The sequence below is a fragment of the Xenopus tropicalis genome, chromosome 6 (assembly GCF_000004195.4).
Source record: "Xenopus tropicalis strain Nigerian chromosome 6, UCB_Xtro_10.0, whole genome shotgun sequence".
NCBI classification, from domain to species: Eukaryota; Metazoa; Chordata; class Amphibia; order Anura; family Pipidae; genus Xenopus; species Xenopus tropicalis.
Window position 1 is genome coordinate 108,762,926 of NC_030682.2, and position 27,982 is coordinate 108,790,907.

General features: G+C 37.9%; 1 protein-coding gene and 1 long non-coding RNA gene across 3 annotated transcripts; one reads left to right on the forward strand and one right to left on the reverse strand.

Moving 5' to 3' along the window:
* Positions 1–334: 334 nt before the first annotated feature.
* LOC116411483 lies at positions 335–2,699 on the reverse strand. The gene is made up of 2 exons (XR_004223128.1): positions 2,023–2,699; positions 335–816 (listed from the first exon to the last, which is right to left on the reverse strand). It is a non-coding gene; the product is annotated as an uncharacterized LOC116411483 (long non-coding RNA).
* Positions 2,700–2,824: 125 nt separating this feature from the next.
* Positions 2,825–27,982, forward strand: gata6 (GATA binding protein 6). 2 transcript variants are annotated; one of them, XM_012964475.3, is made up of 7 exons: positions 2,825–2,923; positions 3,970–4,858; positions 13,251–13,417; positions 20,414–20,539; positions 21,318–21,411; positions 21,850–21,956; positions 25,217–27,982. In XM_012964475.3, the coding sequence occupies exons 2-7, from the start codon at positions 4,015–4,017 to the stop codon at positions 25,382–25,384; spliced, it is 1,506 nt and encodes a 501-aa protein (XP_012819929.1). In that variant the 5' UTR covers positions 2,825–2,923; positions 3,970–4,014; the 3' UTR covers positions 25,385–27,982.

A 27,982-nucleotide genomic window follows, 5' to 3' on the forward strand; every position in this document is an offset into this window, starting at 1 on the left:
CATGCCTTTATCTGCTGCGTGGAGGGAGACAGGAAGGTGCGCTCCCCTGTCACCTCAGCTTTTCTACTCCCAAACTGCAGCACTTTGTAGTTCCCTCTCATGGGGAACAGAGTACCCCAGGGACACTGCGAAATAACAACACACAACCTTTTTATTTTCATTCGTTTGAGTTAGCCGAAAGTGATTGAAACTGTCTGAAAATAATCCCGGCGCGCCCCGAATCTAGGATTTGGTTCCTTCCACATTCAGGGAAATCTTTTATGGACTATTCTAGGTTCGATCCAGTAAATGAATTTTAAATGTGTGGCGTCTGAATAAAGACATGAATGTTGAATCGTGAATAAAATAATACGTTTTTGTATTTTGTTTATTAGCATGAATACAATTAATCATCCTGAAAAATGAAGAAATGCTGTAATTGAATGATTTATCTGGGGGTCCAATGCTATGAATATTTGCTCCCTGCCATCCTATTAAATCTATGTTTTTTAAATAAAATCTAGTAAAAAAAATTGCGAAGCCCTAGAAATAAAAAAATGTCATTACTGTATGATTCTGTATGAATTTTTTAATTTTTTTTTTTTTTTTAGATATATGTATATATACACACATAATACACGGAGATATATTAAACAATATAAGTGAATACATTTAAAGATGATTGGATTAAGAGGCGACAGATGCGATTGTGTTTATATCATAGCAGACAATGAGGTGACAGCGATGTTGCGGCTTCTGTATTGCCCATGTAACAATCATAACTGTTCTCCTTCGTCTTCTCGCCCAAAGACCCCAGCTCAGGAGACTACAAACATACTACAAAGGTAGAAACAAGACAACAATCAAACACAGTCGTTCTTATTTAATTTAAGTCAGATAATTAGTTTTGTGACTTTAATCAGTTTGGTGACAAGGTGTAAATGATTGCGAGCATTCTGATAGAAATCGGCTCACAATGTTGGCGGTCTGGATACTAAACGGATTAAATTTTGAGTACAAAGTCACAAGGTGGCTGATCCAAAGAGCTCTGTCCCACACACTTTATATTGTGATTTGGGCACTGCGTACAAAAAAAGCACACTGATCTTCCACTATGGGACGAGATAGGCTCTACTTAATATTGCTGTTATTATCGGCCTTTACATAATAACTGACTCAGGTTTGGGGGGGCACAAGGGAAAATACCAGAATTAGTTTATTTTGCATTCCCATTACATGTGTGTATATATGTGTATATATACGCATACACATATTCTTACATACACATATAACTGTTAACTACATTAACTGCATTAAATCATGTTTGTATTGCTTATTCGATATATAATCGAATCAGTATTCGCGTTATAGACCGTCTTCCAGGTGACAGAGGTAAAGGGTAACTATAAATAACGAATACCGCAAAATCTGTTTAAGCACTGACTGTGTAGACTTTGCCCCTGGCGCCTCTGTCATGCTCTGTCCTCGATGTAAGCTTGATAAATGTTTGATTTAATACTTACCTTTTGTTGTTGTATTATTTAACAAAAAATTATATAAATTAAACAAGTTATACAAATCTATATGTATATATATATATATATATATATATAATAATTTTCATAAAAAGAAAAGAAAGAAATGCCATCAATAATGCTAATCGTATTCGTAACAAAGTATTCAGTCAGACACAAAAGTGACAAAAGTGTCGTAGTCGGCACAGTCAGTGATTATGCAGAGGCAGAGAACCGATAGTGCTGAACAGATCAATAGCCGGTATCTGTTTACAGGCAGACTTTGCTTCGCTGATATATACTCTATTCTATATAACCGACATAATTTCCATATAGCGCTATAGACTTTCAAGTGAATAGTAATAAGCGCCGGTGACTGCTGGTAGCACTATGCAGGAGAAGGCGTTTATCACGTAGGTAACCAAGTTGCGGCCCTCCATCAGCCGCTGAACTTTAGCAGGGATACATGTTGAAGGGTCCTGCAAATACTATTCGTCCTATAATAACTTTTTGTCACATACATACTCACCTGCCCCCAGTATAGAGGCGGTAATTACAGAGGGGCAGTGAACCATAGAAGACAGCTTTCCAATTGATAACCGCAACTAGCGACACAGCGACCTTATTGCTAAGCACCGAATGTCCCCCCCCCCCATCACCCATATACTTCTGTGATATACCTGGCCAGTTCACAGAGGCAGAAGCCAGACTGGCACAGGCAAATATCAGATTCCCGTGTTAGTATGGAGACAACTCTCTGGTCTCTGCCTATACAGCTGTACCAGGCTGCTACGTCTCACCTCTAGCATATCAGCTGTGGGGGCCAATCTCATATCAGCAACCCCGCAAGGGTGGGGGCAACCTCATATCAGTTCAATAGAATATAATGATTTTGTTAGACTCTTTAATTACAGTCATATTGATATAATATCAGGTTTAGTCTCATAATTCCTTTCAATTAATATGCAGCGCAGCATACACATTGGCCACTGACTCAAAGTTTTGATTAAAGACTTTAACGTCCTGAGAAAATATGTTTAATAAGTTAAGTTCACTTCCCATTACGTAATAAATTGGGTTTACTTCCCCTTGCTTTACGTCTCTATGGACACATCCCAGCGCCAGAGGATGAGTGTAGGTACATAGCTGTGTGCTTGGAAATACTAAAGGCGGTGGGTGTGTAGCAGAATAGAGGGGCACCCACTTGTGCACCACCCAGTGAGTAAGGCCACATGTTTATTAAGCGCTGCTGGAGACCAATCAGGAGCGGCTGCAGTTTTCAGGCAGAGCAGTGGGAGGCGCTTCCCCCGTACTTCGCTGTTTTACGCTTTAGGAGTAAGGAGGCAGCAACATTAAGTGCCCAACCCTGCAGTGTCTGGCCGGATCCGTGCATGGACAGCCCGACTCCCATGGGCAGGAGCAGGCAATAGGTAAGTCCTCTCTTTGTTGTGCCCGAACAGTCGCGCTGTGGATGGAATGGAGGCAATTCGGGCGCAGAGTTTCATTGTGTTTCATGCATTATGTCTTGGGAGAGACACCCACAGGTAGGAAGCTGGGGCTGTCACTGGTCATTTAGTTGAGATTGCAGCTGTTTTAGGACTTTGATTCCCGAGAGGCTGTCAGGGGGTGCGGAGTGGTGCAGTGAAACAACACCGGGGGAGTTAGATGATTACCTATCATTTTCAGAGAATGTTTTAGGTTTTACAATGGGAAAGTGCTTTGTGCGCTTGGCCTTTTATCGCCCCAATAACTACTGTTTCTCGGCATGTTTTGCTGCAGACTGTTGGGGCCCCTCATATCAGTGTCTCTTTGCTGTACTTGGGGCTCTCCTTATCAGCACCTCTGTGCTACGGACCACTTAGCGCTCCCCGCTATCAGCTTATCTTGCCAGAAATCACAGTGGGCCCTCCCTTATCGGAATCTCCCCGCTATGGACTACTTGGGCCCCCCTTATTAGTTTCTTGGTACATGGACTCCTCTGAGGTTTCCGGGATAGCATTAGGCGGTTCCAAGGGGTGTTTGGTTCGGAGCGCTACAGGCCCTGATTACCTGGTGCGGACTAGCACTGGCCATCACACCCCCATAGCTTGGGACAGAGTGAGCACGACCTAGTTACGGAGAGGAGGGCGCTCCGCCAATGAGACCTGGTAAAGCCACAGGACACCGGGCATCTTCAGGGTGCAGCTGATTTTGGGGGGGGGGGGGGCACAGTGGGCGTATACCAGCACAACTAGTACCAGAGTCATGTGTTAGCGCCAAGTCAGGTTACTTACTGTAATGATGTATAGGGACAGGCAGCCTTCGGCTCTCTGGGGTTTATTGTAATACAATTCCCTGCACCCTAGGCATCCAGTGATGCTGGGAGTTGTAGCTCGGCAGCACCCGGAGAGCCGCTGGTTGTGTGTCTCTCTATGGATACGTTGCTCACTGAAGTTAAACGACTAAAGTTTTTATTCTTAAATTCTCCATGGGCAAGGACTCCCGGCTCCGGACTCCCATATCCCAGCGCCCCCACACCTGGATGGACCTGAATGAGGACAGCTGGTCCGGCGGCACAAGGCTGAGTCCCGCGAATTCCTTCTTCCCCTGTCCGATCAAACAGAGCCCGGGCACCTCTCCGCCACCCTCCCCCTGCTCCCAGCTTGGTTCCTCCGAGTGCCTTCGGACTGAGCCGGACAGAGGTCCGCACACCATTTCGGCAGAGGGGAGGCCGGCTCCCTCGTATCACCCGCTCGGCCTCTCCCACCCCGAGGATCTCATCCTGTTCAGGGACTTGGATCACATTAACAAACTCATCGTACCCAACAGGGAGACTCGCTACAGCAGCGCCCTGCCCGAGCCGCCAGCCGGGGACATGTACCAGACACTTACCATCACTGCGGCCCAAGGACCGCTCGGCTACGATCACTCTCAGGGCACTTTCATGCACTCCGCTGCCAGCTCGCCGGTCTATGTGCCCACTAGCAGAGTTGGCTCCATGCTCACAAGCATCTCCTACTTGCAGGGCACCGGGGCATCGCAGGGCGCCCATTCAGTGAACAATCACTGGTCGCAGGCAACCTCCGAGGGTTCATCATTCAGCAGTAGTAGCCCGCATACCTCTAGCCGGTACCACTACTCCCCCAGCCCGCCCATGGCCAATGGATCTACCCGGGATACAGGTTACAGCAGCAGTCTCACTGTCAGTGGCAGAGACCAGTACACCCCTCTGGCCAGACCTCTTAATGGATCCTATGGAAGCCCTTATACACCTTACATGGCCCCCCAGCTCACCTCCGCTTGGCCTGCTGGACCTTTTGACAACACCATGCTTCACAGTCTGCAAAGTAGAGGCGCACCCATCAATGTGAGAGGGGCCCCTGGAGGTAAGTCCACTTTGTAAATAGCATGTCTCACCAAAACATATATTTGGAAAACCCTAATATGTTGGTAATTTGGGAATCCAGCTTGTCACCCTTTAGCTGTTGAAGTACTACAACTCCCATAGTCACTGACCTTTATGCATTTAGATGTGGTTCAGCAGCAGCTAGAGGAGAAGGGGCAGCTAGGAGATCACTTGTTGTTACTTTTATAATTTATAAATCACAGTTTTGTCATGAAACTTTGCTAAAAACAAGATAACTTGTTCAAATGGAACCAATGCCACCTTGTAGCAGCAGTGTGTGAAGCACACACAGTAATACTAATTGATACATGGGTACTAACAATATAAAGAACACATCTGTGGCTTCCCATACTCCCAAAAGTAATTTGTTTTGTAATATTGTGGTGAGATTGCAACACAACATTTCAAAGGTACTTTCATGCTACTTAACACCTTGTACCATATACCAGTGCCCGCTTTGATGAATTGCAGCCACAGGGAAAAGGACAGGGTATGAAACCCTTGAAATAGCACCTGCCTCCAGAATGGAGTACTCCCTGGTTTCTTTATGGCTAAACTCCACAGGAGATTTTGTAGTGTGGTGTTGGGTCAACAAAATGCTTCCTACAAGTCAGATGTAGTTGCATGGAACAAAATATAATGGCATTGATATAAAAATCTGATGTGTAAAATAGATGAAAGGATTGCCATCCATCAGGACATGATTTTTCGGAAGAGAACGCTGCATGCTGCGTTTTCTTTTGAAGAGATAAAATCTGATGGTGTCTGACCGACTTATTTTCTTAGTGAAATGCATTGACTCTTGGATGTAGATGCATAATCAAAAAACACACCTTCCAAACTTTTCTGATCTGACTTCATCAGGAGATCAGTTTTTGTAGAATCCCAAGGTGGGCAGATCGGTGGACAGATTCACCTTTACACCCAGTGATTCACTAATTAATGCCATTGTTGATGCTGTGCTAAGAAAAATGTCAGCCTCAACTTGCTTACAGTTTTGCTTAGTGGATGCTAATTTGTGTCTGCATTGGCAAATTACACACAAGGTGCAGATGATCATCTACAATGACACTGCACTGTGGAAAAACTGCCTTATGGGAAAAAAAATCTGTATATTTTTTTCTGTATATTTTAATTTGTGTTTTTGCACTCTGCATTTTTAAATGGACCTTGTAGTGTCAAATTCACAGCTGAAGTATTCTTGGCTGGGGAAAAACCAACTATGGGGAGGGGGTGGCTGTTACAATCAAAGTGTAATTTTTGGTGTAGTGACCATTTTGGTAAATACACCCCTTTAAGCACAACAACTAATACATATTTGCAATTGCTACACTTTCCATATGTGATATAACCTTTATAAGGGCGAAGACACACAGAGCTACTTAGTAGCAGCTACTTGTCAATGCTACTAAACGCCATAAAACCCCTTGACACAGACAATGCTAAATTAAATACTAAATTATCAGCATTGTCTATTTCTGTAGCTGTGACAAGGAGCTGCTACTATTAGCTTCACCCAAAGACATCACCCTGATCAGTTTCACGGATATAAAATCGACCCATTTAATAATTAATGTGGAGTTCTTGATATATTCTGGGGCTTTGCAGGATTAAACAATATTTCTAAATAATCCCCTATAATACACTCTGCTTATTTATACTTATGCATACTTATTTATTTCTACTGTATCCCATGAGTCGTCCTTCCTGATTGACCACCTAATTAATCCTGGGCCCTAACATATACATGCAGGTCAGCTGAGCAGGATAGAGGGTAAAGAATGAATGATGAATGAGTAAAGTTCAGGGAATATTGTGGTTAATTGTCCAGAATGTGTCCACTGGGACACTGCTGCAGTTCTCTACTCAATGTTACTAAAAACATATGACAACCTATCATTCCCAGAACCATGGCCTAAATAAAATTGCTGTTTTTTGTTATGCCTTAGATAAATCGGATGGGAATCCTAATTATAATGAATGGTTGATGGGGGGATAGTAAAGGAAAACTCAGCAGTAGTTTTGAGCTACTATAAGGCCCAGAATCCCACAAAAGGCTTAGTGAGCCCCAGCACAAAGTAATGTTGAAGCGAGGATAGTTTTATTATGTTCATGCTGCCTAATTACAATTGTATATCAGTGTACAGGTATGGGGCATTTTATCCAGAATGCTTGGGACCTGGAGTTTTCCAAAGGATCTTTCTGTAAATTGGATCTCCATACCTTAAGTCTACTAAAAAATAATTTAAACATTAATTAAACCCAATAGGAATGTTTTGACTCCAATAAGGATTAATTATATCATAGTTGGTATCAAGTACAAGGTACTGTTTTATTACTACAGAGAAAAAGGAAATCATTTTTAACAATTAGAATTATTTGAGCCTTTGGCTTTTCCATAATTCAGAATAGGTTTCCAGAAAAATGATCTCATACCTGTACTCTTATAGATCTGACTTCTAAGCGATCTCATTCTGCACCAAACTGTATGTATCTGGATCCTTTCTATAATTCTCACCCTTACTTAGCTGTAAGTGTCCAATTAGTCAGCCAGTATTTGGTTGTATGTATCGAGGTACTGCCAACAGATCTTGCCTTGCATTCAGTTTCCTTAACTGATATTTCCCATAGATTTTACTTTATATTCAAGAGGGATGTAAATGCAACAATAACATTTTGCCTAATGAAACAATGTGTCATTATAACCAACATTCCAATATACCTCATTTAAAAAAAAAATGTATTTGTTATTTGTAAATGTAATTGCTATTGAAATCTGTATTTGCCCCTTTAAATTGTCTGCACTGGTGGTTCAGACTATAAAAACAATGTAGCAGATGCCAGCTGAGAAACAGAGCAATTAATAGATGAAAACAGACTGCTACATTGCTTTGATTGTGACAAAAGTATTGTGGCATTGCTTAGAAAGTGGCAAAAGTAACAGACAAATGGTCCTTTCAAATGCTATTACACTTACATATAACTAGAAACATTTACATTTAAAAAATGTATATTGAATAATTTTTTTTAAATAAATGTATATTGAAAAGTTGCCTAGAATTACATTTTCTTTTAATAGGCCAACCTTTATTTTTATGGATTGTACATCCCCTAAATCTGACCTATTCCTGTATGCATCTGGGTACTTTCTCTAGATCTCACCCATTATATAGCAGTATAAATTCAGATACTTCCTGTAGATCTCACCATGTGTGTATGCTTTATAGATATCAGCTCATATTTAGTAATACATATACAAATATAGAACCAAAATCTCTTACTTTATATAAAGATGTCTGCATGCAGCTCCTGTAGCTAACCTTTTATTAAACTGTGTGAATTCAAGTCCTTTAGATATCACATAGTATTTAACTGTATATATCCAGCTGTTATAGTTCTCACTTTTACATGTCTTATACATTTTAGTACCCATTTAAAACATCCCATCTGTATATAGGTAATTTTATAGCTTGCAACTTCTATTTAGCTGTATATAATCAGCTTCAACTTGTAGATCTCATTTATTCATAATGAATATATGGCAATTACGAAGGAGCCAACATGCATTGTGAGCTCCCAGGTGCAATATTATGCAGCCATCGATTATACTAACATGGCAGAGCTGTATAAAGCCTATGCACCCGCCTTCCTACTGGGAAATGCCAATAACAACATATGTTCTTTATTCTCCTTAACAAATGAGGGTTTATTATGCATTACTTCACTAGTCTCAAAAACATAGAGCAGGGAATGCTCCCAAGACAATGAATGTAGGTTTTAATTTACTGGAAGATGAAAAATAGGAGCATAATATGAACACAGGCATAATACAGCTATTGGTGCTGTATGTAAAACAGAAAGCCATATCAAGATGTGCACATCTAGATTCACAGCTCTCAATTGTTGTTTTGTTCTTCCTCTTCCTTTCAGGGGAGGATAGGGAACAAAATAGAAAGGCTTTTTTGCTGGGGATTTTCACTTTAAGCAAAGTTTGTGCTCTCTTACAGTGATTGGCACTACTGACTAAGAGCTGCTTGCCTAAAAGCATGATCCCATTTCATTGTACATTGAACATTTTGCCTTCTATACTTGAATTTTCAGAGAATGTAATGGAATAACATTTCACAAATTTAAGAATACATTTTTGAATTCAGCAATGTAACATTGTTTGAATGGGAATTTTTATATTTGTTGTAAAATAATGGCTTTTGCGGTAAGAAGTATAATACCTGCTGAGCACTGAAGCGAGCTATAAATACACAATCATTTTTCTGCTGGCAGTTTAGCTGGTAATTATTTATCCAAATTCACAAATATTTTATGACATTTGACCTGCCCATATGACCTACACAGTGGGGCCTTTGTAAGCTTCACCACTGCTAACATATTGTTTAGCCCACCTGCGAGTGGGATGGCCTGATATTGCTGCATAGAAAAAATAGGAAAGGGAAAAAGTATTGTTTTCTGGCCTCCTCCAATGCTGCAAATATGTCAAGCATCCTGTAGCAGTTCTAGCTAGCCCCCCACAATTGGTCCCATTGCGAATAATTTTCCATTACAAACTTTTACATTTCTCCATTTGTCTTTTATTTGGAAAGCTTGTGTGGCACACTGCATGAACACAGATTTCCATGCTTGTGCATAAAAACAGCTAACCCCTAACTGTGTAGATGCAAACTTAAGTTTCGGTGCAATTCAGCCTTATAATTTGAAAGTATCAATCTATATTATATATACTTCTATATATATATATATATATATACTATATACTAATCTATAATATTTATATATCTCCTTATTTTCTGTGTGTTTCACTGTCTACAACCAATGTATCACTTATAGAACATATAGAACAAAATTCCATATTATGCCTTTAGTTCACATGGAGTTAAATCTATTGGCTGTAAATTCAGTGTAACAATTTCAAACACTACAAAACAAAAACATGATTGCATACTACTAAAATAAAAATCATGTCCCTGACCACATTAGCATCACCAAAGGTCCAATAACTTCATTAAGTATAAAATATTTATTTACATTTGCAGAAGACTGTTGCTCTTTAAAATATTTTATTGGACAAATAAAATATTTTGTTGACAGCAACAGTCTGTTTTTTTATGTCAGTGACATCTGACCCCTGTTTATCCCCTTAGATCACACCTGGCTGTTGTCCGCTTATGGTACAGGTGGATTGCAGTGCACACTATAAAACTCAATGAGAGAGAGCATGTGTGGTTTTAAACACTTAATCTGCCATCAAAATGTGAATCCTACAGCCATATTGAAACTCAGATGGCTGCCCCATGGCATAGAATTTTAAACAAAGGCTTTGACTAACAGTGACTCATGTGTACCATCTCAAATGATGTTTTCTTGCCAATACAGCTCAAATCTGCTCCTTTCCAATCTTCTGTCCCTTTTTGGGGCTCAGTTTACACTGTGAGCAGTGATAGGCAGATGCCATTGCTGTCACTATCAACAGACACAAGGCTAGGTTAGGACTGTATAGGTGACCACTGTCACATGGATCCAATTCAATACGGGGTTGTTTCGAGCACCAACAGCATCAAGCGCATCAGACTGAGCTGATTACTATACTTTCTTTAAATAAGCAACCTTTTCTTTTTCAAGCCTGGACTGCCTGCCAACCAAGGTATCAGATAATATTTGAAAATGTATTATTTGATATTTCCTAATTTTTTAAAAAATAAAAATTACTGTTGACACAGTGAACCAGTTTAATAGTGCTTACCATTTTTAAATACTTAAATTTAATAAAAATGTTGCTGGTCCTTCAGATTATTCCAGTGACTGATAATGTTTCATCTCATCAAAGCCTGTGTAAGGGCTCATACAGAACGGTATCTGGACCTGTGTTCCCCTGTGGGGTGTTCTCCTGAGTTCATCAAGAATGGGATGCGTTTCGTCCTGTGCTCTCCTGCAATGGAACGCAGGAGAATGCCACCACAGGGGAACACAGGTCCAAACACCCATCTGTATGAGTCCTTAGGGTGAAGACACACTCAGCTACTAGTAGCAGTTCCTTTTTCACGGCTACTAAACTCCAGAAAATACCTTGCCATAGACAATACTGAGAATTGCCTCTGCTAAAACACATGTAGAGACAATTATCAGTAAATGATCATCACTGTCTATTTTAGTAGCCACAATAAGTAGCTGCTAGTAGCTCCGTGTGTCTTCACCCTTAGGATACAATATCAGTTATCTAAAACCATTAAACATATAATCATAATGGTTTAAGATAACCGATATTGTATCCTAAACAAATCAGTGCCTAAACATGAGTTTTGAACCATGCTTTTAAGCAGGTGATCTCTCCTTGTTTAATATACATTTTGCTGTTTGTGTCCAGAATCACCAAATAGTGATATAAATCACTGCTTGTATAATGCTTAGATTTATGAGTTATCTCAGTGACATAGTTTCTGAAGCAAATAACTCCTTGGTGTTCCTGGTGTTCTATTGAACACATTGCTATTATTATTGGTTATCACTTTAAATGAGTTATTAACACAAAATGTGTTTGTTGTCCATTTTTCTACAAAGATAACAATCCAGTGTTGGTCTTGTTAAATGTTTAGAGCACATATCTGTCCCATTAGTCACTGTGCTATCCCGGTTACTAGGGAAAGGAGGACCCTATAATTTCAGTGTCCTTGAAGTGTCACTGTGAACATTGTCAGTAAAAAAATAAACGCAGGAAAAGCCAACAGGTGTTGGGTATTTTGCAATAGTTCCCCTCCCCTCATGGTGTAACTGGTTTTAATACATAATGAACTGCATATACACCACTAGCTCCCCACCTCAGCCCCATCACCAATTAGAGGTTTAAGAGCTGCACTTTCTAAAAAATAAAGTTGTTACGTATAATATACGGCTGTGCAAACGCCTTTTCATACTCATTATTAAAATTATAAGATATAAAAAATTATTATATAAAATTATAAGATTTATTATACGATTCTGTCTTAGCCCAAACCCAATTATTATAGATCCTTATAGAGAGATAGGTGATATAGATATATACATACACACAAACAAACTCAATTATATATATGTATACACACAAAATGTCTCTTCAAATGCAGCAGCTACAATATGGCAAAGTATATCAGCAAGAATAACAAGTATAATAAATACTAATCTAAATAAATATAATAAATACTATAATAATAAATATAGAGCCTGGTACTCTGTTATACCCTGTCTCCAGGCTGGAATGGAACTGTCTCGTTAATTCTAGGGTAATGTTGTGCCAACGTGTCATGGAAAATCATAACAAATAAATTGTGGAATAAATCGGTTGAACCACTGCTCTTTTTATTGGGAGAGTCCTCATACTATGCAATAGTCGCATATTTAACGGAAGGCTAGACTACAAAACTTCCTCCTCGTCCGACTTTACCTTTCTATGGCAGGTTCCTTGTACCTAATCACGTGGTCCAATCGCCTTTCCGTGCAATAGACTATATCTCGAATCCTGCCGGCGTGAAACTCACCTTTACGTTTGCATTTGACTGCTGCGCTATGACCGGGGCTATACAACTACGCACGAACAGTCTAATTATAATATATTCTGCATTGTATTCGTTTGTATTTACATATGACAAATGAATAAGTATTTCCCTTGCATTTCTAATCCCATTTTTTTAAAAATTTAACCAGAGTAATGAAAGAAAATATATGAGTTGCGGTTCCGCATGTCATGTCTGTCTTGTTCCTGGAATTCGATGTTTTATAATAATAACACACACGCACTACACAAACGCTAAACGAATAAGAGCTGCAATGACCCTATATTGTTACTTATTCCTATTACCAGAGGATTAATGCTGGAATCATGTGGGGCGGTACATAAAGACAATATAAAGTAATTCACATTTGACATAACAGTAAGTAGAAGTGTCAGTCTCAGACACGATACGGAAACGCGAATCTCCCCGGTTTCCGTATCACGGGAAAGGCGCATATTCCATATACCCGTACCTACAGGGAGCCTAATGAATGTGTGTGTGGGAAAGGCGCATATTCCATATACCCGTACCTACAGGGAGCCGAATGAATGTGTGTGTGGGAAAGGCGCATATTCCATATACCCGTACCTACAGGGAGCCTAATGAATGTGTGTGTGGGAAAGGCGCATATTCCATATACCCGTACCTACAGGGAGCCTAATGAATGTGTGTGTGGGATAAGTATCACGTTGGGATCTGTGGAGCGAATACGCGCAGGTTCCAAGCTGAGGGGTGAGAGCTAAGGTAGAAGTTGTTGGTACGGACAGGTGCGGACGCTCTGTCGCAGAGTGTATTATTATTATTACCAATGTAACACTACGTCATTTTCCCCAGATGTGTTGGACGAGCTGCCGGAGAGCCGAGAGTGTGTTAACTGCGGCTCGGTGCAGACCCCCCTGTGGAGACGAGATGGTACGGGTCACTATTTGTGCAACGCCTGCGGATTGTACAGCAAGATGAATGGACTGAGCCGGCCGCTCATCAAGCCACAAAAGCGAGTGGTGAGTGTGAATCGGCCCGTTAGGTTTGGCTTGGGGACAGGGAAAAAGGACGGGTTGAATACCTATATTTACGTTTTTTTTTAATCAAATTTAATTCTGCTCTCAATCACCTAAATACACGGGGACCAAGGCAAAAAGAAACCAGAATTTCATCTAAGTAGGGACTTTTTTGAGTGTCTTATTTTTTTTTTTACTAGAAATAAAAAAAGAATTTGAGAGAAATAATTTGTGACCTCCATTATTTTATATAGAGGGTATACAGTTATATAGCATATTTACTGGAGTAAGTATATACAGTATATATATCTTAAGGTTGTGTACTAGAAGTGCACAGTACTAAAGAAAGAAATATGCACTGCATAGCACCTCATCCACCAGTGGAAAATAGATTTTGTGACAGTGCTCAGTGTTTTAATACAAAATAAAGTATCCAATGGGCGTTTATAGTTAAAACGTAAACGTAAAAAGCAGTCTTATAAACATTATTACCCTCCAAAATGTAATTGTTATAGTCATTTATATGGTCTAATTTTTAAGTATTCAGTATATTACACTCTGCCCTATATATCTAATGTGGATATGTACTATAATTTATGAGATTTTGTGCTAGCGTTGCATGCTGGGATTTATGAGGTTATATACTACAATTCAAGTGGTCATATACTGTAATTTCTGAGGTTTAATACCATAATTTCCTCCTGACATTATAGACCATACTATTTTTCTGAAGGTATTTACTGTACTCACTTTCTGGGGTTATCTGCCATACTACTCAGGCTATATACCACAGATGACTTCCTGAGGGTTTATATACTATATTTTTAGAGGTTATATACTATATTGTAGTCAAAGCCACTACTAAATGCTCACAACATAAAATAGCAGTTCTCACACAAATGGTGGTTTGTCAAGCTGCAACGTTGAAAGCTTGATAGTTCTTGAGTAAGCATAATTAGAGATACTAGGTAGGTATTTTTTAAATCAAATTGAACTATTTGATATTTCCCATTATTTTCCTGCTGAATGTTTAGTGAACATAAACTTGGACTGTTTTTGTTTATATGAAATATGCAATATGTTGGTAATTGTGCATTTGCCAATGCATTTCTATCCTGATAAATGCTGACAACGTGCAGGTGTGCAAAAGGAGCCTTTTCGCAAGCAGTCATTATTAAAACACCCTTTTTACTACATTTTTAGGGTGCTGTTTATAAAGCTATAAGGTGTAGTAACATACACTGGTTTCTTAGTTTTAGTCAGTTCTGCAGTTATCTATTTAGAAAGCTTTCAAATATTTCTTTTATCAAAAATATGTTGTCAGTGTAGCAATGTTGAAATGTTGCTGAAACTATAAAACTTTGCTAATTTTAATGCAGTGCATGGATATATTTGCTCCCCTCAAAATTCATTGTTTGTTCTTTAAATATAGTTTACACAAAATTTAGTTGTTTTTTATTTACAATCATTTTTCAATACAGAATCTTCACATTTTGTCTACATTTTTTCACAAGTCAGAACTACCTGAGAGAAGTAGGGACAGATACATACTGCTTCTAATAGCAGTTATATATATTTAAATTAAAATGCTGTAAATGTGCAATTAATGTCAACTGGGTTAAATTCCTTTCATTAGGCACATTTTATTTTTCGTTCATCATTAGGCACATTTTATTTTTCGTTCATAATTAGGCACATTTTATTTTTTCGTACATCCTATTTAAAGCATCATAATTTTTTGATACTGTTCTTTTGTCATCTTTAATAAGGCTCTCCCAGGGAACAGTATAGTATTCCAGTGTACCATATCAGGCATAGTATACATACAAAAAAAAACTTTATTGTTTTAATGTACATCATATGTATTACATTAAATAATGCCACATTTATTGTGGGAGCATAAAATACAAAACAAAATGGTAAAAAGTAGGTGAGAACAAAAACAATGTGCTGTTATTTTAGGCTGATGCCAGACATGGCATTTTTACGCTGTGTATTTTCTAATTCTCTCAGCGGCTGAAAAACACACGATATCATCATCCATAGAAATAACTTAAACAGTCTAGATGGAAAACACACTATGCGTAAATACACTAGAAAACGCGTTACCACAGACTTTTCATGCGTTTGCCGAAATACTTTGTTTTTGTTATTTGCTACATCACCAGTACTAGGCTGAAAAACGCCATAGTCAGGGGCTGTGTGGGTTGTGCAGCGTTTTTAGGCAGAGAAAATACGCAGCGTAAAAACGCTACGTGTGGCATCAGCCTTACTGTGTCTATTATTTTTTGTTATACAAACGAATGTGCCATAAAGTGATACTGACACGGAAAAACTACTTTTCAAAATATGAATATACATAAAAAGCTACCTACGGTTTTCGCTGACAGGTTTGATTTTGTAAGTAATTGTTACTTGAAGTTCCTAAACCTGACTGTTTTGCCAACCTGACTGTCCCTTCCCAACCTGTCAGTTATAGCTTCTAATGCTAACAGACAAATATGGCTGCCCACTCATAGAGGAACACAGGGGATCAGACAGGTAATGTAAACACATCAGGAAAATATTTTTATGGCAAAATTATAAAGTTCTTGCAAAGACAATGTTATGACAGATGTAAAAAAAAAGGTTTACTTTCTGGTGTCAGTATCTCTATAAGGAAATGGGTGCAATTTTTATTCTATATCCAGACATTTGGTTTGGGAATATGACCTGTTATCCAGAATCAGGACCTGGGGTTTTCCAGATAAGGTATCTTTCTGTAATTTCAATCTACATACCCTAAATCAAGTAAAGAATAATTTAAATATTAATTAAACCAGGATTGTTTTGCCTCCAATAAGCATTAATTATATCTCAGTTGGGATCGAGTACAATGTATTGTTTTATTATTACAGAGAAAAAGGAATTTCTTTTAAAAAAAAATTAAATTATTTGATAAAAATAGATGGCCTTCCTGGATGGAGGTTTCCAGATAGCGTATCCCATATCTGGATAGCAGGAAAACATAAAAAGAAAGCAAATGTTGATTTATTTAAAAGGCTTAAAAAATATCAACACAATTCAACAGTCTTTTTTATATCATTATCATTATGCTATAAGCTTTTTGCAGTGTGCTGTAAATAACAATACAGATATTCTATTATCAACTGAAGCATTTATTCTCCTACTGTGGTACATCACAGGGAGAGCAAAATGAGATGAACAGATTTTTAATTATGGGAGGGAATGTGTATTTTATGGAAATCTTTTAAGCCAGACCACAAAAGCTCCTCTACTTTGTGTGTAATGAGGTAGCAAAAAAATACTGCAGTGGGCACCTTACGGCTGCTGCTTGCCTACAACCTTTCCCCTGCACTGCTCGCTTGTCTCTGGGGAAACACAACCTTTGTACACTGCAGGCCAACCCTCTGTGTACCTGTTACTGAATATTTAACTAGAATCTAAAGGGTGTTTCTTCATCAAATAGGGCCACACCTGGCTGCCCAGTTCCCCACTTCGCCATGTTTTTCAGTGATTTGAATGCAATGCAATTGGGTGCTTTTATCCTACATGAAAAAGTGATTCAGTTTACTATATTGCTATCTGCAGCCTTAAGATTGGCAACTGAGAACAGACTAAACAACATAACATTTTATTTGTTTCTTTTGTAAAAAGAAAGAAAACATTATTGTTGCATCTTTTTTATGTAACACAAATAGCTTTACAGTTGTATGATCTATGCTTTTTTTCGGCTCCCCTTCTTGTTAACATAGTAACTCTGAAGAACATTTTGACCTTGATTCCCTAAAACACTGTAGGGATCTTCCCGCTACTTTCAACAATTTGATTTATTAATAGTGAGATACAAACTCAAAATTCACTACATTCATTTTTAGTGATTTTTTTAAACTAAGAAAGAAGTGAAAATAAACCCCTCCAAAAAACTTAAAACAACCTTTGGTATTTATATAGTGATAAAAATGCAAGTCTAACAGAGAAGGCCTTCCTTTCCTAATTTGGAACTTTCTGGATAACAGGTTTCCAGATAATGGATCCCATACCTGTAGTATGGATAATTATATACTGAAGCAGAGCAAAAATAGATTGAGTTGCTTAACCTTAGTTTTTTATTTAGTTTTATTGTGTAAAACATTCCATTCATATTCATTTGCAATTGTAGTTCTTGTATCTTAAAAAGGCAGACACTCATAAATTTCTGTTTAGTTTATTATATGGCTGAGGTTTTTGTACCTTGGCTTCAAAACCTACACAATATACAGTCATAAATAGCTTATTTGAAGCATAGATCCTGCTGCCAAGAGTTCACTTCTCATTTAAGAGGAGATTAGGAAAGGGCCGTGCACCGGCCATATGCCATTTATTATGGTGTCTTACTAGATGAGCATGATAATTTTGAGTGGGGAAAAAAAAACATCTACAATTTGTAATGTGTACTCTGTGTGGGGATGGGGGAATGGAAAGGGCAGATATTTAGATACTTTATTTAGTACACTGCCAAATGCAGCAGATCATTTTTATTTGCCATATTACTACTAAAAATCATTTAAATATTAGATAAACCCAATATGATTGTTTTGCCACAAATATGGATACATGCAGCTTAGTTGGAATCAAGTATATGATACTGTTTATTTTTTACAAAGAAAAAGTTTTTAAAATTAGAATTATTTGCTAAAAATTGAGTTTATGGGAGGTGGCCTTCCCATAATTTGGAAATTTCTGGATAACATGTTTCCAGACATACCCTATACCTGTATATACTCACCAAAATAATAAATTGGGCAAATTTAGGAAATTTTTGATTTTGCAAAATGGCATAAGGACAAAAGAATTGTAATCTCATAAAAATGTTTCAAAATTGTTCAAAAATCCTGTAAACAAATTATAAAATATTAATAAACTTATAATGAATCATAAATGTATAATAATTATTTAACTATATAATGCATGGATTATTTTTTTCCTGCAAAAATTTAGGGCTGTGTGTAGCGGTAGAGCAATTCTCTGCAAAAGTCTCAAATATATTAAAACAGCTTATACCTACTTGTGTATTAGTTGTGCCAGCATTTATATCTGTAAAAACTTTCAGAAAGTAATGTTCTCTTGTATTGTAAAAACAAAACTAAATGATTACATCCTTATTATTAAGGTATAATGTTAATGTGTATGTAAAAGGTAGAAATAGCAAACAATTTACCAAGAAAATAGGTTTTATAAGCCTTAAGGTGCCCATACACGGGCCGATCTGCTCGCTTGGCGATGTCGCCAAGCGAGCGGATCTTCTCCCGATATCCCCACCTACGGGTGGGCGATATTGGGAGAATCCAGGATAATTATAACGACGGGCATAGGAAAAGTTGGTCTGGGGCATCAACAAGCCAATAACGGGCCGATATCGGCTGCTTGAATCGGCCCGTGTATGGGGACCTTAAGTGCTAATAAAATATATTTTTGCATAAGTTAATATGGTTGGAATTTAATTATAGGAATCAGCAATGCATTGTGGGCATCCAAAGTTAAAATGTAAAAAAAAATTTTTTTTAAACAAAAGTCTATTAGTCATCACCCACCACTGCACAAATGTATATACAGTTATACATAACATGTAAGTGTGTGCAATAATAGCTTTGTTGCTTTTAGTAAAACCCATTCTCTGTGTATATAACAGCAGGATTTGCCTGTTTTTAAGCTTAGGGAATATAGAAAAATGATCACTTTTAGAGGTCATTTGCACCCCAAGTGGAAAACACTAACATTTGCGTTAATGAAAACTCCCAAGTGCTACACAAACAGCAATTTTTAATGCTGTTTAATGAATCTGGATCTTTGTCCAGCAAATATAATGACATGATGGATACATATTCCCTACTGGCCATGACATAGATAACATATAATGATTAATACTTCTGTATCCAGAAACACAATATAAAGTAAGTTCAATTCAAACAGATAGTATTGTTACATGTAATTGGGTAAACAGTACAATAATTTGGCACTTATCTTGACATAAATAAATAAATGTACTCACTGAGAACATGTCCCATCTCTGTGGACTTTCTATGCTGTATGATTAATAAAAAATTATATAGTATATGCAAGGAAATATTTTTTGGGGGGGGCACAGGCCCAGTATAATGTGGGAGTAGAGGAAATCACTCGAATATTAATTGCCTTTGCAAGTTTTTAATGTGTTGACAAATGTTTTCTAAGTGAAGAAATACATGGCCACTTTAAATTAACTTCTCTAATTCAGCAGTTCCAAACTGTGAGTAAAAATTACAAAATAGTAAAATTATTAAAATAGCTAATAATGTTAGCAGAAGCAAGATGCCTTGTTAACACATTATAATTAATTTTTTTGTACAGAGTACCCTTATGTAAGTTCTTTAGATAACTTAACCTATAAGTTTCACCGACTAAATTGTGATCTTTATCTTAAATCTGGGTTAAGGTTATCAGTTTTTATGTCTGTAGCATAGCATAGCATTGGGTGAGGACAGATGAAGGATCTCAGCCCTTGTGCTTTTCTACCTGGCTGAGAGAAGCAGATACACTTCTGTACGCCACTCTGTGTGCCTGCACTAAAAGCTATTATATAGCAAGTTTTTTAGCAGTTGAAAGTAATCATGTAATAGTGCCCCTTATTGGGCAAAAAAAGCAATGGTGGAAAAGGTTCTTTGGTATCCAGTTTGCTGTATGTTTTGAGACTGTACATAAAGTTAATAGCTAGTTCTACTCAGGGGATGGCTTTCTGTCCAAACCAAAGAATATAGTTTACCTAGCTTTTGTCACTAATATATTAATAACAAATAAATAATAAAAACAATAAAATGCTAAATTAATACATACTCCAAATCTTTAGTCTTTAACATTGTGCCGTTAGATCTTTGTTTTTTCAATAAATATTTACTTGTAGTTTTGTTTCAGCATTAATTAGTAAAATAAAGAAATGTGCACAGAGCACATAGTGACAAAAACCATTTGTTTTTTGTTTAGCCTTCATCAAGACGAATTGGACTGGCATGTGCAAACTGTCACACCACAACAACAACATTATGGCGCAGGAATACAGAAGGAGAACCAGTATGCAATGCCTGTGGCCTGTACATGAAACTCCATGGGGTATGTATAGAATCTACATCTTTCTCTCTGCATACCTTCATTAATGGAAAAATGTACCCCATTAATAGGGCATAATTATTTCTTTAGGATACACAGATAAAATAATGACATGGATTTGTGCACTGGTAATCTAATTATCTACTTCACAAGGACCAAACATGGAGTTGTTTTAAGTTACCCTGTTTAACTAAAGAAATAACTAAAACTATTGATTTTTTGTGTGTTTATAACAATATGCAGAATATATAGTCAGCTCAAGTCCTGTTCACAGTTTATGTTGAAATGGCTGTATATGCACAAGTCCTGTTCACTGTTCATGTTGAAACAACTGCATACTGCCCCTTTAACTGTTATATAGTTACAGTAATATTTAAACCAGTAAGTAAGCATTCATCCTCAGTCTTTACAGACTGCAGTAACACTGGTTTTCCAATATGGTAGCTAGAAGGGCAGAATGACCTTGTTCAGTTAATGTTATTAAAAAAATGGAATTCCATACAAATAACACAGCTTCATTAATTATATTAATGAAGCTATGTTATTTCTATGGATTTCCATTTTTTTTAAGTAGCACAAATGTTTCATTATTCATCATAAACATTATATTTTAGCTAATTTATCAGAAAACAATATTTGAGGCAATCTTTCAACTTTTACATTCCCAGAATCCCTAAGACATGAGCATACTGGGATTTGTAGTTTTGTCACAGGGGTGCACTAAAAGTTACCCATACCTTGTCTAAATGTATTAATGGTGCTTATTTGTGTATTGCTATAGGTGCCACGGCCACTTGCTATGAAGAAGGAAGGTATTCAAACCAGAAAGAGAAAGCCCAAGAACCTAAACAAATCCAAATCTTCATCTAGCAATGGTGAGACATTGTCACTTCTTTCAAATACTGAAGTGATCATTTAAATGAACATTGCCATATTATGTATTGCACACACTTATGTCTCTTACCCTTTATCACACCTGGTGCAGCTTAACTGTGATTAAATTACTAACCCAAACCTAATGTTTTATGGGCATTTATCTTGTTTGATATTTGAGGCAAAAGCTTTAAACTATACCTTTTTGTGTAGCAGTTAACCTCTTTTGAATATACTGACCATTGGGCCATAGACAGTGTGGCTCTTCTGCTACACAATTAGTGCTACTGTAAAGCTTCTGTATAATAATAACACCACCATGTATATAGCTTGAGGATCGGGGGGATCATATCTACAGAACAGCCCAATGCTCTCTTACTCTCCCAGTTACAACACCTTTCCCAGGATAGAAATGTAATATTGTATGCATTGTGTTTTAGGTAACAGCAGCCACCAAATTCCCATGACTCCAACTTCAACAACATCCTCCACAAATTCTGATGACTGCATAAAGAATGGTTCACCCAGTCAAAACACAGCACCTGTAGTAAGTATGTTATAATAACTCCAGGAGGAACCATGTGCTCTATCTTATCTATTCACTTATCTTATCAAAGTTTGTTATCTAAATAAATGTAGCAAGTCTGATGGTTCATGTCTATAAGTATATTGCCTGTCTATGTAAACTAACCAGAGAAAAGATGTGGTTGTATTTACACATCATTGAGGAAACCGAAAGTGGTCACATTCAAAGTGTATCAATATGGAAAGAAAGCTTTTAGTGGGTAATTGATTAATTAGATTGGCAGTACACATATATGAGATCTATATTCTGTAATGCTTGGGACCTTAGGTATAATGGATATGGGTAACACTGTGCATTACGTTTACTAATAAAAATGTTGAATTGTTTTAGAATAGCTCAGTTTATATCAAGTACAAGGTAACAATGGGTTCTTTATATATGGGAGGAAACTGGGAGGCAAAAACAGGCCAGATGATTACTCTTTTTTTCAGTTGTAACTGCACAGCAGGGCTTTTAACCTTACTGCCAGAAGACCTGAATCAATTCTGGGTCTCCGCTTTATGACACAAAATATTTGGTTTAGAATTAGATGCACCTTTTTTAATTGTTGTAGCAGATCAATTAACTTCACTAAAGAGTGAACAGAGACCCACCATGAACAATATAGGAACCTAATTTTTTGTCCAAAACCATAGGTTAATAATTACTTTTGTTGAGCCTCAGGTAAAGCATTTACACGTGTTGCCATTTTAAGTTAGCTCAGCACAATGTCCCATAGTCACTAGTCAGAAAATAGTTTTCATAGTTACTGCACTGAGGCATTTGTGTGCAGTGTTAGTAAATGAGCCCCATTGTTTTCCATACAAATAAAAAAACAGTTGCAAGGAGAGCACATTTTAGAGATTAATTTTCACTATAACAGCATCTTAAGAAATCATGGCACTGCCCGCCTGCAGATGCGTCTAAGTAATGGGATTTGCAAAATAGCACTCTTAATGGGTTTAAACACAATAGGTGCAAGAGACATTTGTGGAATTGCGGCTATGTGTATGACAGTACTTGTTTGAAGAATTCCGGAATTTAATGTTTGTGGCATAGAATGGATCTATTGCAAAACATTTCCCAGTAGTGGAGGATTTTGGCATAAATCTATTCAACAGAAACTAAAGTCAGCATTTTTATGCGCATACCGCAAATATTTTATCTACACACCCAAAAAGCCCTGTTTTTCATGCGTGGGGGGGGGGTGATCTTTTACTTTACACCACTTTATGTTTTGATATCTAATATTCAAAAAACAGTTTAAAAAAAAATGGTATATTAACCCCTTTCTTGCCAGCGCTAGGAAAAGCATTTTCCCCATTACATTGAAATGTAAAGTCTATGTTGTTGGGTATCTATTTCCTTCTATACCGGCAATGTAAATTCTACAGCCTTGGTATGAAACTAGCAACAGCAATAATATCATCATGAAGCAGAATCGGTATTCACTGTAAGACAGCTTTCATATTGCACCTTAAGGGCTCTGGCACACGGAGATTAGGCGACTAATCTCCCCATGTGCCAGAGTCCTTAAGGCTAGATACCTGTTAGTTCAATGATTGGGCCTTGTTTTGGACATATCTGATTGCCTGTTGATGTAATTAAGTAATATCTATGATCTTTGTTATTTTATGCACTAAACAGTGTAAAAATTTGCTTTGTTTTTTTTTTAACTTCCTATTTCCTCAGAGCAGTTGTGGGAGAAGGAGGCAGTTCTTAAATTATCCCTTACCAATTAGGGCTCTGGCACATGGGGAGATTAGTCGCCTGCGACAAACTCCCTGTTCGCAGGCGACTAATCTCCCCGGATTGCCATCCCCCTGGCGAAAATGTAAGTCGCCGGTGGGATGGCACACACTGCGCAGGCGATTTCGGCAAATCGCCGAAAATGCCTCACGAGTCAACTTCGGCAATTTGCCAAAATCGCCTGTGCAGCGTGTGCCATCCCTCCGGCAACTTACATTTTCGCCGGTGGGATGGCAGTTCGAAGAGATTAGTCGCCTGTGACTAATCGTGTGCCAGAGCCCTTAAGCTCTCCCTTTTGCAAACTTCTTATCTGTAAACCTGACACAGAGTGCAGCGGGAGTGGCTTGTTTATACAGAGATCTTTAGCTCTATTTCAACAACAAGTTACTAATTTATCCAAGAAGCAGTTAAACTGATTAGACCTAGCAGCTTTAACACCATGCCTGGTGCTTAGTAGCTAGTCTAGACTGCAGAATCTATTCATACACACAGCAGCTGTAATGTGCCCTTGACTGAATCATGAAATAGAGCAGTGCAGGCAAGTAGGAAAAATGCACTTTGATTCAGTGAACTCTTCCCAGCAGGCAATAGGTCTGTATCTTTCTGAGAGTATTTCTGTGTGTTGGATTTTAAAATATTTATATACAAAATGTGATCTTTATGGAAATGTAAGTTATTTGCAACTTATACCCAAAAGTTGAGACCTTTCTTTGCTTGAAGGCATTGTTTCATATAATGTTTATCCCTTTAAGCTAATCAGAAACCTCCCTGTAGACCTCCAGAACTTCATTCTGAATTGGCCAGATACTTCAATTCCAGAGTACTTAGAACCTTCGTACAAATCTTAATATAATAATTCATGTTGACAACTTAAGTACAACTGCATGGAATTCCTGCTGGAGCTCTTATGGTGTCTGGCTCAAGGAATTCCTCAGAGGAATGGTATGGTACGTTTCTCTGTACTGGTTTGAATTTAAGGGCTGATTCACAAACTTAGTAAAATTGTTGAGAAACTATGTAAATAACAGTTTTATTCAACATACATCAACAACCCCAAGCAAGTGGTAATCTCTGTTTTTATTAATCTTTCAATTTCGTCTTTCCTAACTCATATGTTCACTGACTGTTAACTGCATGATAAACAGAACATATACAGAAGGTTTGCCCTGTGCACTATGAGGCGCTAGAGGCTGAATATTATATAGGTATCCCCCTTAAATGGTGAGGTTTGACCCCCTTAATCCATTGGGTAGAAAACTGGTATTCCACACATGCATGCAGCTACTGTCCTGCCAGTCTCATACAATGCTGTAGAGTAGATGGATAGATGCATGGAACTATGAGTTTGGGAAGCAAGACAGTAGAATTTGGGCACCTAATGGTTTTGCTGTTATTCAGTCTTATTTTCTCATCAGCGTGAAATGTCAAATAATGTTAATATATGCTACTGAATAATGTTATTAAAACAGACCCCTTTAACATTTGTATTACAGGTGGCTTCATCCCTGATGTCTACTCAAACTGACAGTACCAGTCCGAACAGCAACACACTAAAGTACACAGGTCAAGATGGGCTTTACTCCGCAGTCAGTCTGAGCTCAGCCTCTGAAGTCGCAGCCTCTGTCAGACAGGATTCATGGTGTGCTTTGGCCTTGGCCTGACAGCCCATAATAAAATAAAGCTGTGTTGGCACAAGCCTAGCCTTTCTGACTTTTGCACAGCTTAGATTGTGCCTTATGTTCCTCCAAATCAAACCTTAGCTGTTCGGCTAGACAGTTCTGGACTTTCCCTTTGAATACTTTGGTTTTTAGACGAGGTTATGTGGACAACATTTAACTGAGGTCCTCATCTATGCAAGACGAATAAGACCGAGAGAACACAACTTCATAATACAAACAGAAAAGGGACACCATCCAACAGACTTTGCCTTAATAGCTTTAATTACATTCAGGATATGCCTTATTCTCCAGGATGCATTGTAGTATGCTGTCTTTTGGAAGGAAATGTGACCCTCATACTGCTACTTCCTTTGAAGGTTCCCAGATGACATGCTGTCTCTCAACTGCCTTTACATATACATAGAGCTACAATTTCAGTTTTAACTGCTCACAGCTCTGAAATTGTCTAGGCTAGGCTTTTGTAAAATGTGTTGCATTCAATGCAATGCTTCAGTGTGGGAGCAATTTCCCAGGTGGCTTCAGTCGCTACAAGCTGTTCCTTGACTGAGAGGCCAAAAGAACAGAAATACATGCTTGGGATATATAAGACTGCAGTTTTTATGAACAGGGGCTGGCTGGTAGATCTCTAACAAGAGGGGATGCATCGAGATGACATACACACTCCAACCCCATGGATTTACATAAAATGCACCAATGAAAAGCATTTCATTATTTTCAAATGAGTGCTCTCACCAATATTGTCAAGAATTATAAATATTTATTTTTAACTAGAAAATATTCAACCCTGAGATCTTACACTAAAAAAAGTTTTTAATTTTTTAAATCAAGTTCTGCTAGCATGAAATTTGTCCACTGTGCGCTGTTACCAATTCTGGCAATATACATTTATAGAATACCCCACATATTATATTGTCTAAATCACTATCACTATGTTTTGTATCTTAAACCTATAGAACAGGTTGCATCTGTAGATTAGAACACTGACCAGCCTTCGGGACCACTTCCCCTATTATCAAAAGACTAGTATGTCCAGTGGGTAACAAAGGGTTACCAACTCTTGTGCCACGCAGCATTAATACTTTGTCTAACTGGCCCAACTGTATTTCAATATTATGGCATTTTAAGCAGCATTTGAAAGTCAAGGGTGGTCTGGTTGGGTGTGCTATATGCCCTAATATTGCCTTAAATTATTCTTTTTTAAATTTAATTCATTTGGGGTTAACATGACTGTAGTAATCTTATTCTGAGTATTACCACAACAAGTCATATTCGCAACTAAAGGTGGGCATACACTTGACAATCCGCTTGTTTGGAGAGATTGCCAAATGAGCAGATCTTTCACCAGTATGCCCACCTTAAGGTGGGCATTATCGCATTGATCTGATCGTTTGGCTTGGGCTAAATGATCTCATCACAGTGACAGGACAAGGAGCGCATTGTTGTGTTGATATGGTCCACGTTCCAACAGGATTTTTAAATGTGCCCCATCAACATCTGGCTGATTTCCGGCCTGATATTGGTCGGGTAGGGCTATCTGAGGGCCCCATATATGAGCCTATAAACTGCCAACTTAGACCTTCAGCAGTTGTATTAGCTGTGTATGGCCACCTTTATTCTAAAGAAAATATATTGTAAAATGCTAGTTAGCTTACCAGTATTGACTCACAAAATCCTTGCATCACAGCTGCAGTTACATTTACTGGACTTGGGTGAATCCCCAAATGTTTGCACATCAGGTCTTAACAAAAGCAAGCTATTATGATTAAATGCAGGCTATGGTTATTGTACCTGGCAATGGCATAGCCTGCATTAACACAGGCCCATGGGACACTTTTGCAAGACCAGCCAGTCCCTGTGAATCAGTGAACAATATGCATAAAACTTGCAGATATGTTCTCCTGAAATCAAGAATCATGAGCAGCAGTCCATTCATGCGGCATGTTCTGCGGAACATTGTGCATTGCCTTCAGATTAACATACACCAAAAATGGCTTTGCCCAGCTCACAGAAATCCAGCATATAGGCCAAGGTTATTGGTTATTGGAGTTGATACAATTTGACTGCTATGTTCAGTCTCACTTTGCATACAGGGTAGCGAACGATACTTTTTCTTCCACATAAAACAATATTTTTGTAACGAGAAAAAGTGCAATTTTTATTGCGGCAATCAGTGTTAAATCATTTACATACGATTTAACAACTTTTTGTAATGAATGTATACATTTTAACTTAATGGTACTTTTGTTAATTTAATAATAATGTTAGGATGCCATTCTTCTAAATCACAATGTTGTGACAGGCATATTCCATATGTGATTGCATCCCCACCCCCACCCCTCCAAGAACAAATATTCTCAGGAAAGTGGTTAAATGCATAAATCAAGAAACCCACTACCTATCATGCCGTCAGCTTTAGAAAGGACACCTTTGAGAAGTCTCCCATTCTGTACATAGTTAGTAAGACGAAACCCCACAGTTGTGTGACTGACATTGCTAAGTTGGTTTTACATTTTATAATGGGATGTTGTTTGGAACGTTGCCATAACAGAGCTTTATAAATAAAAATGTTATTGTTTTTAC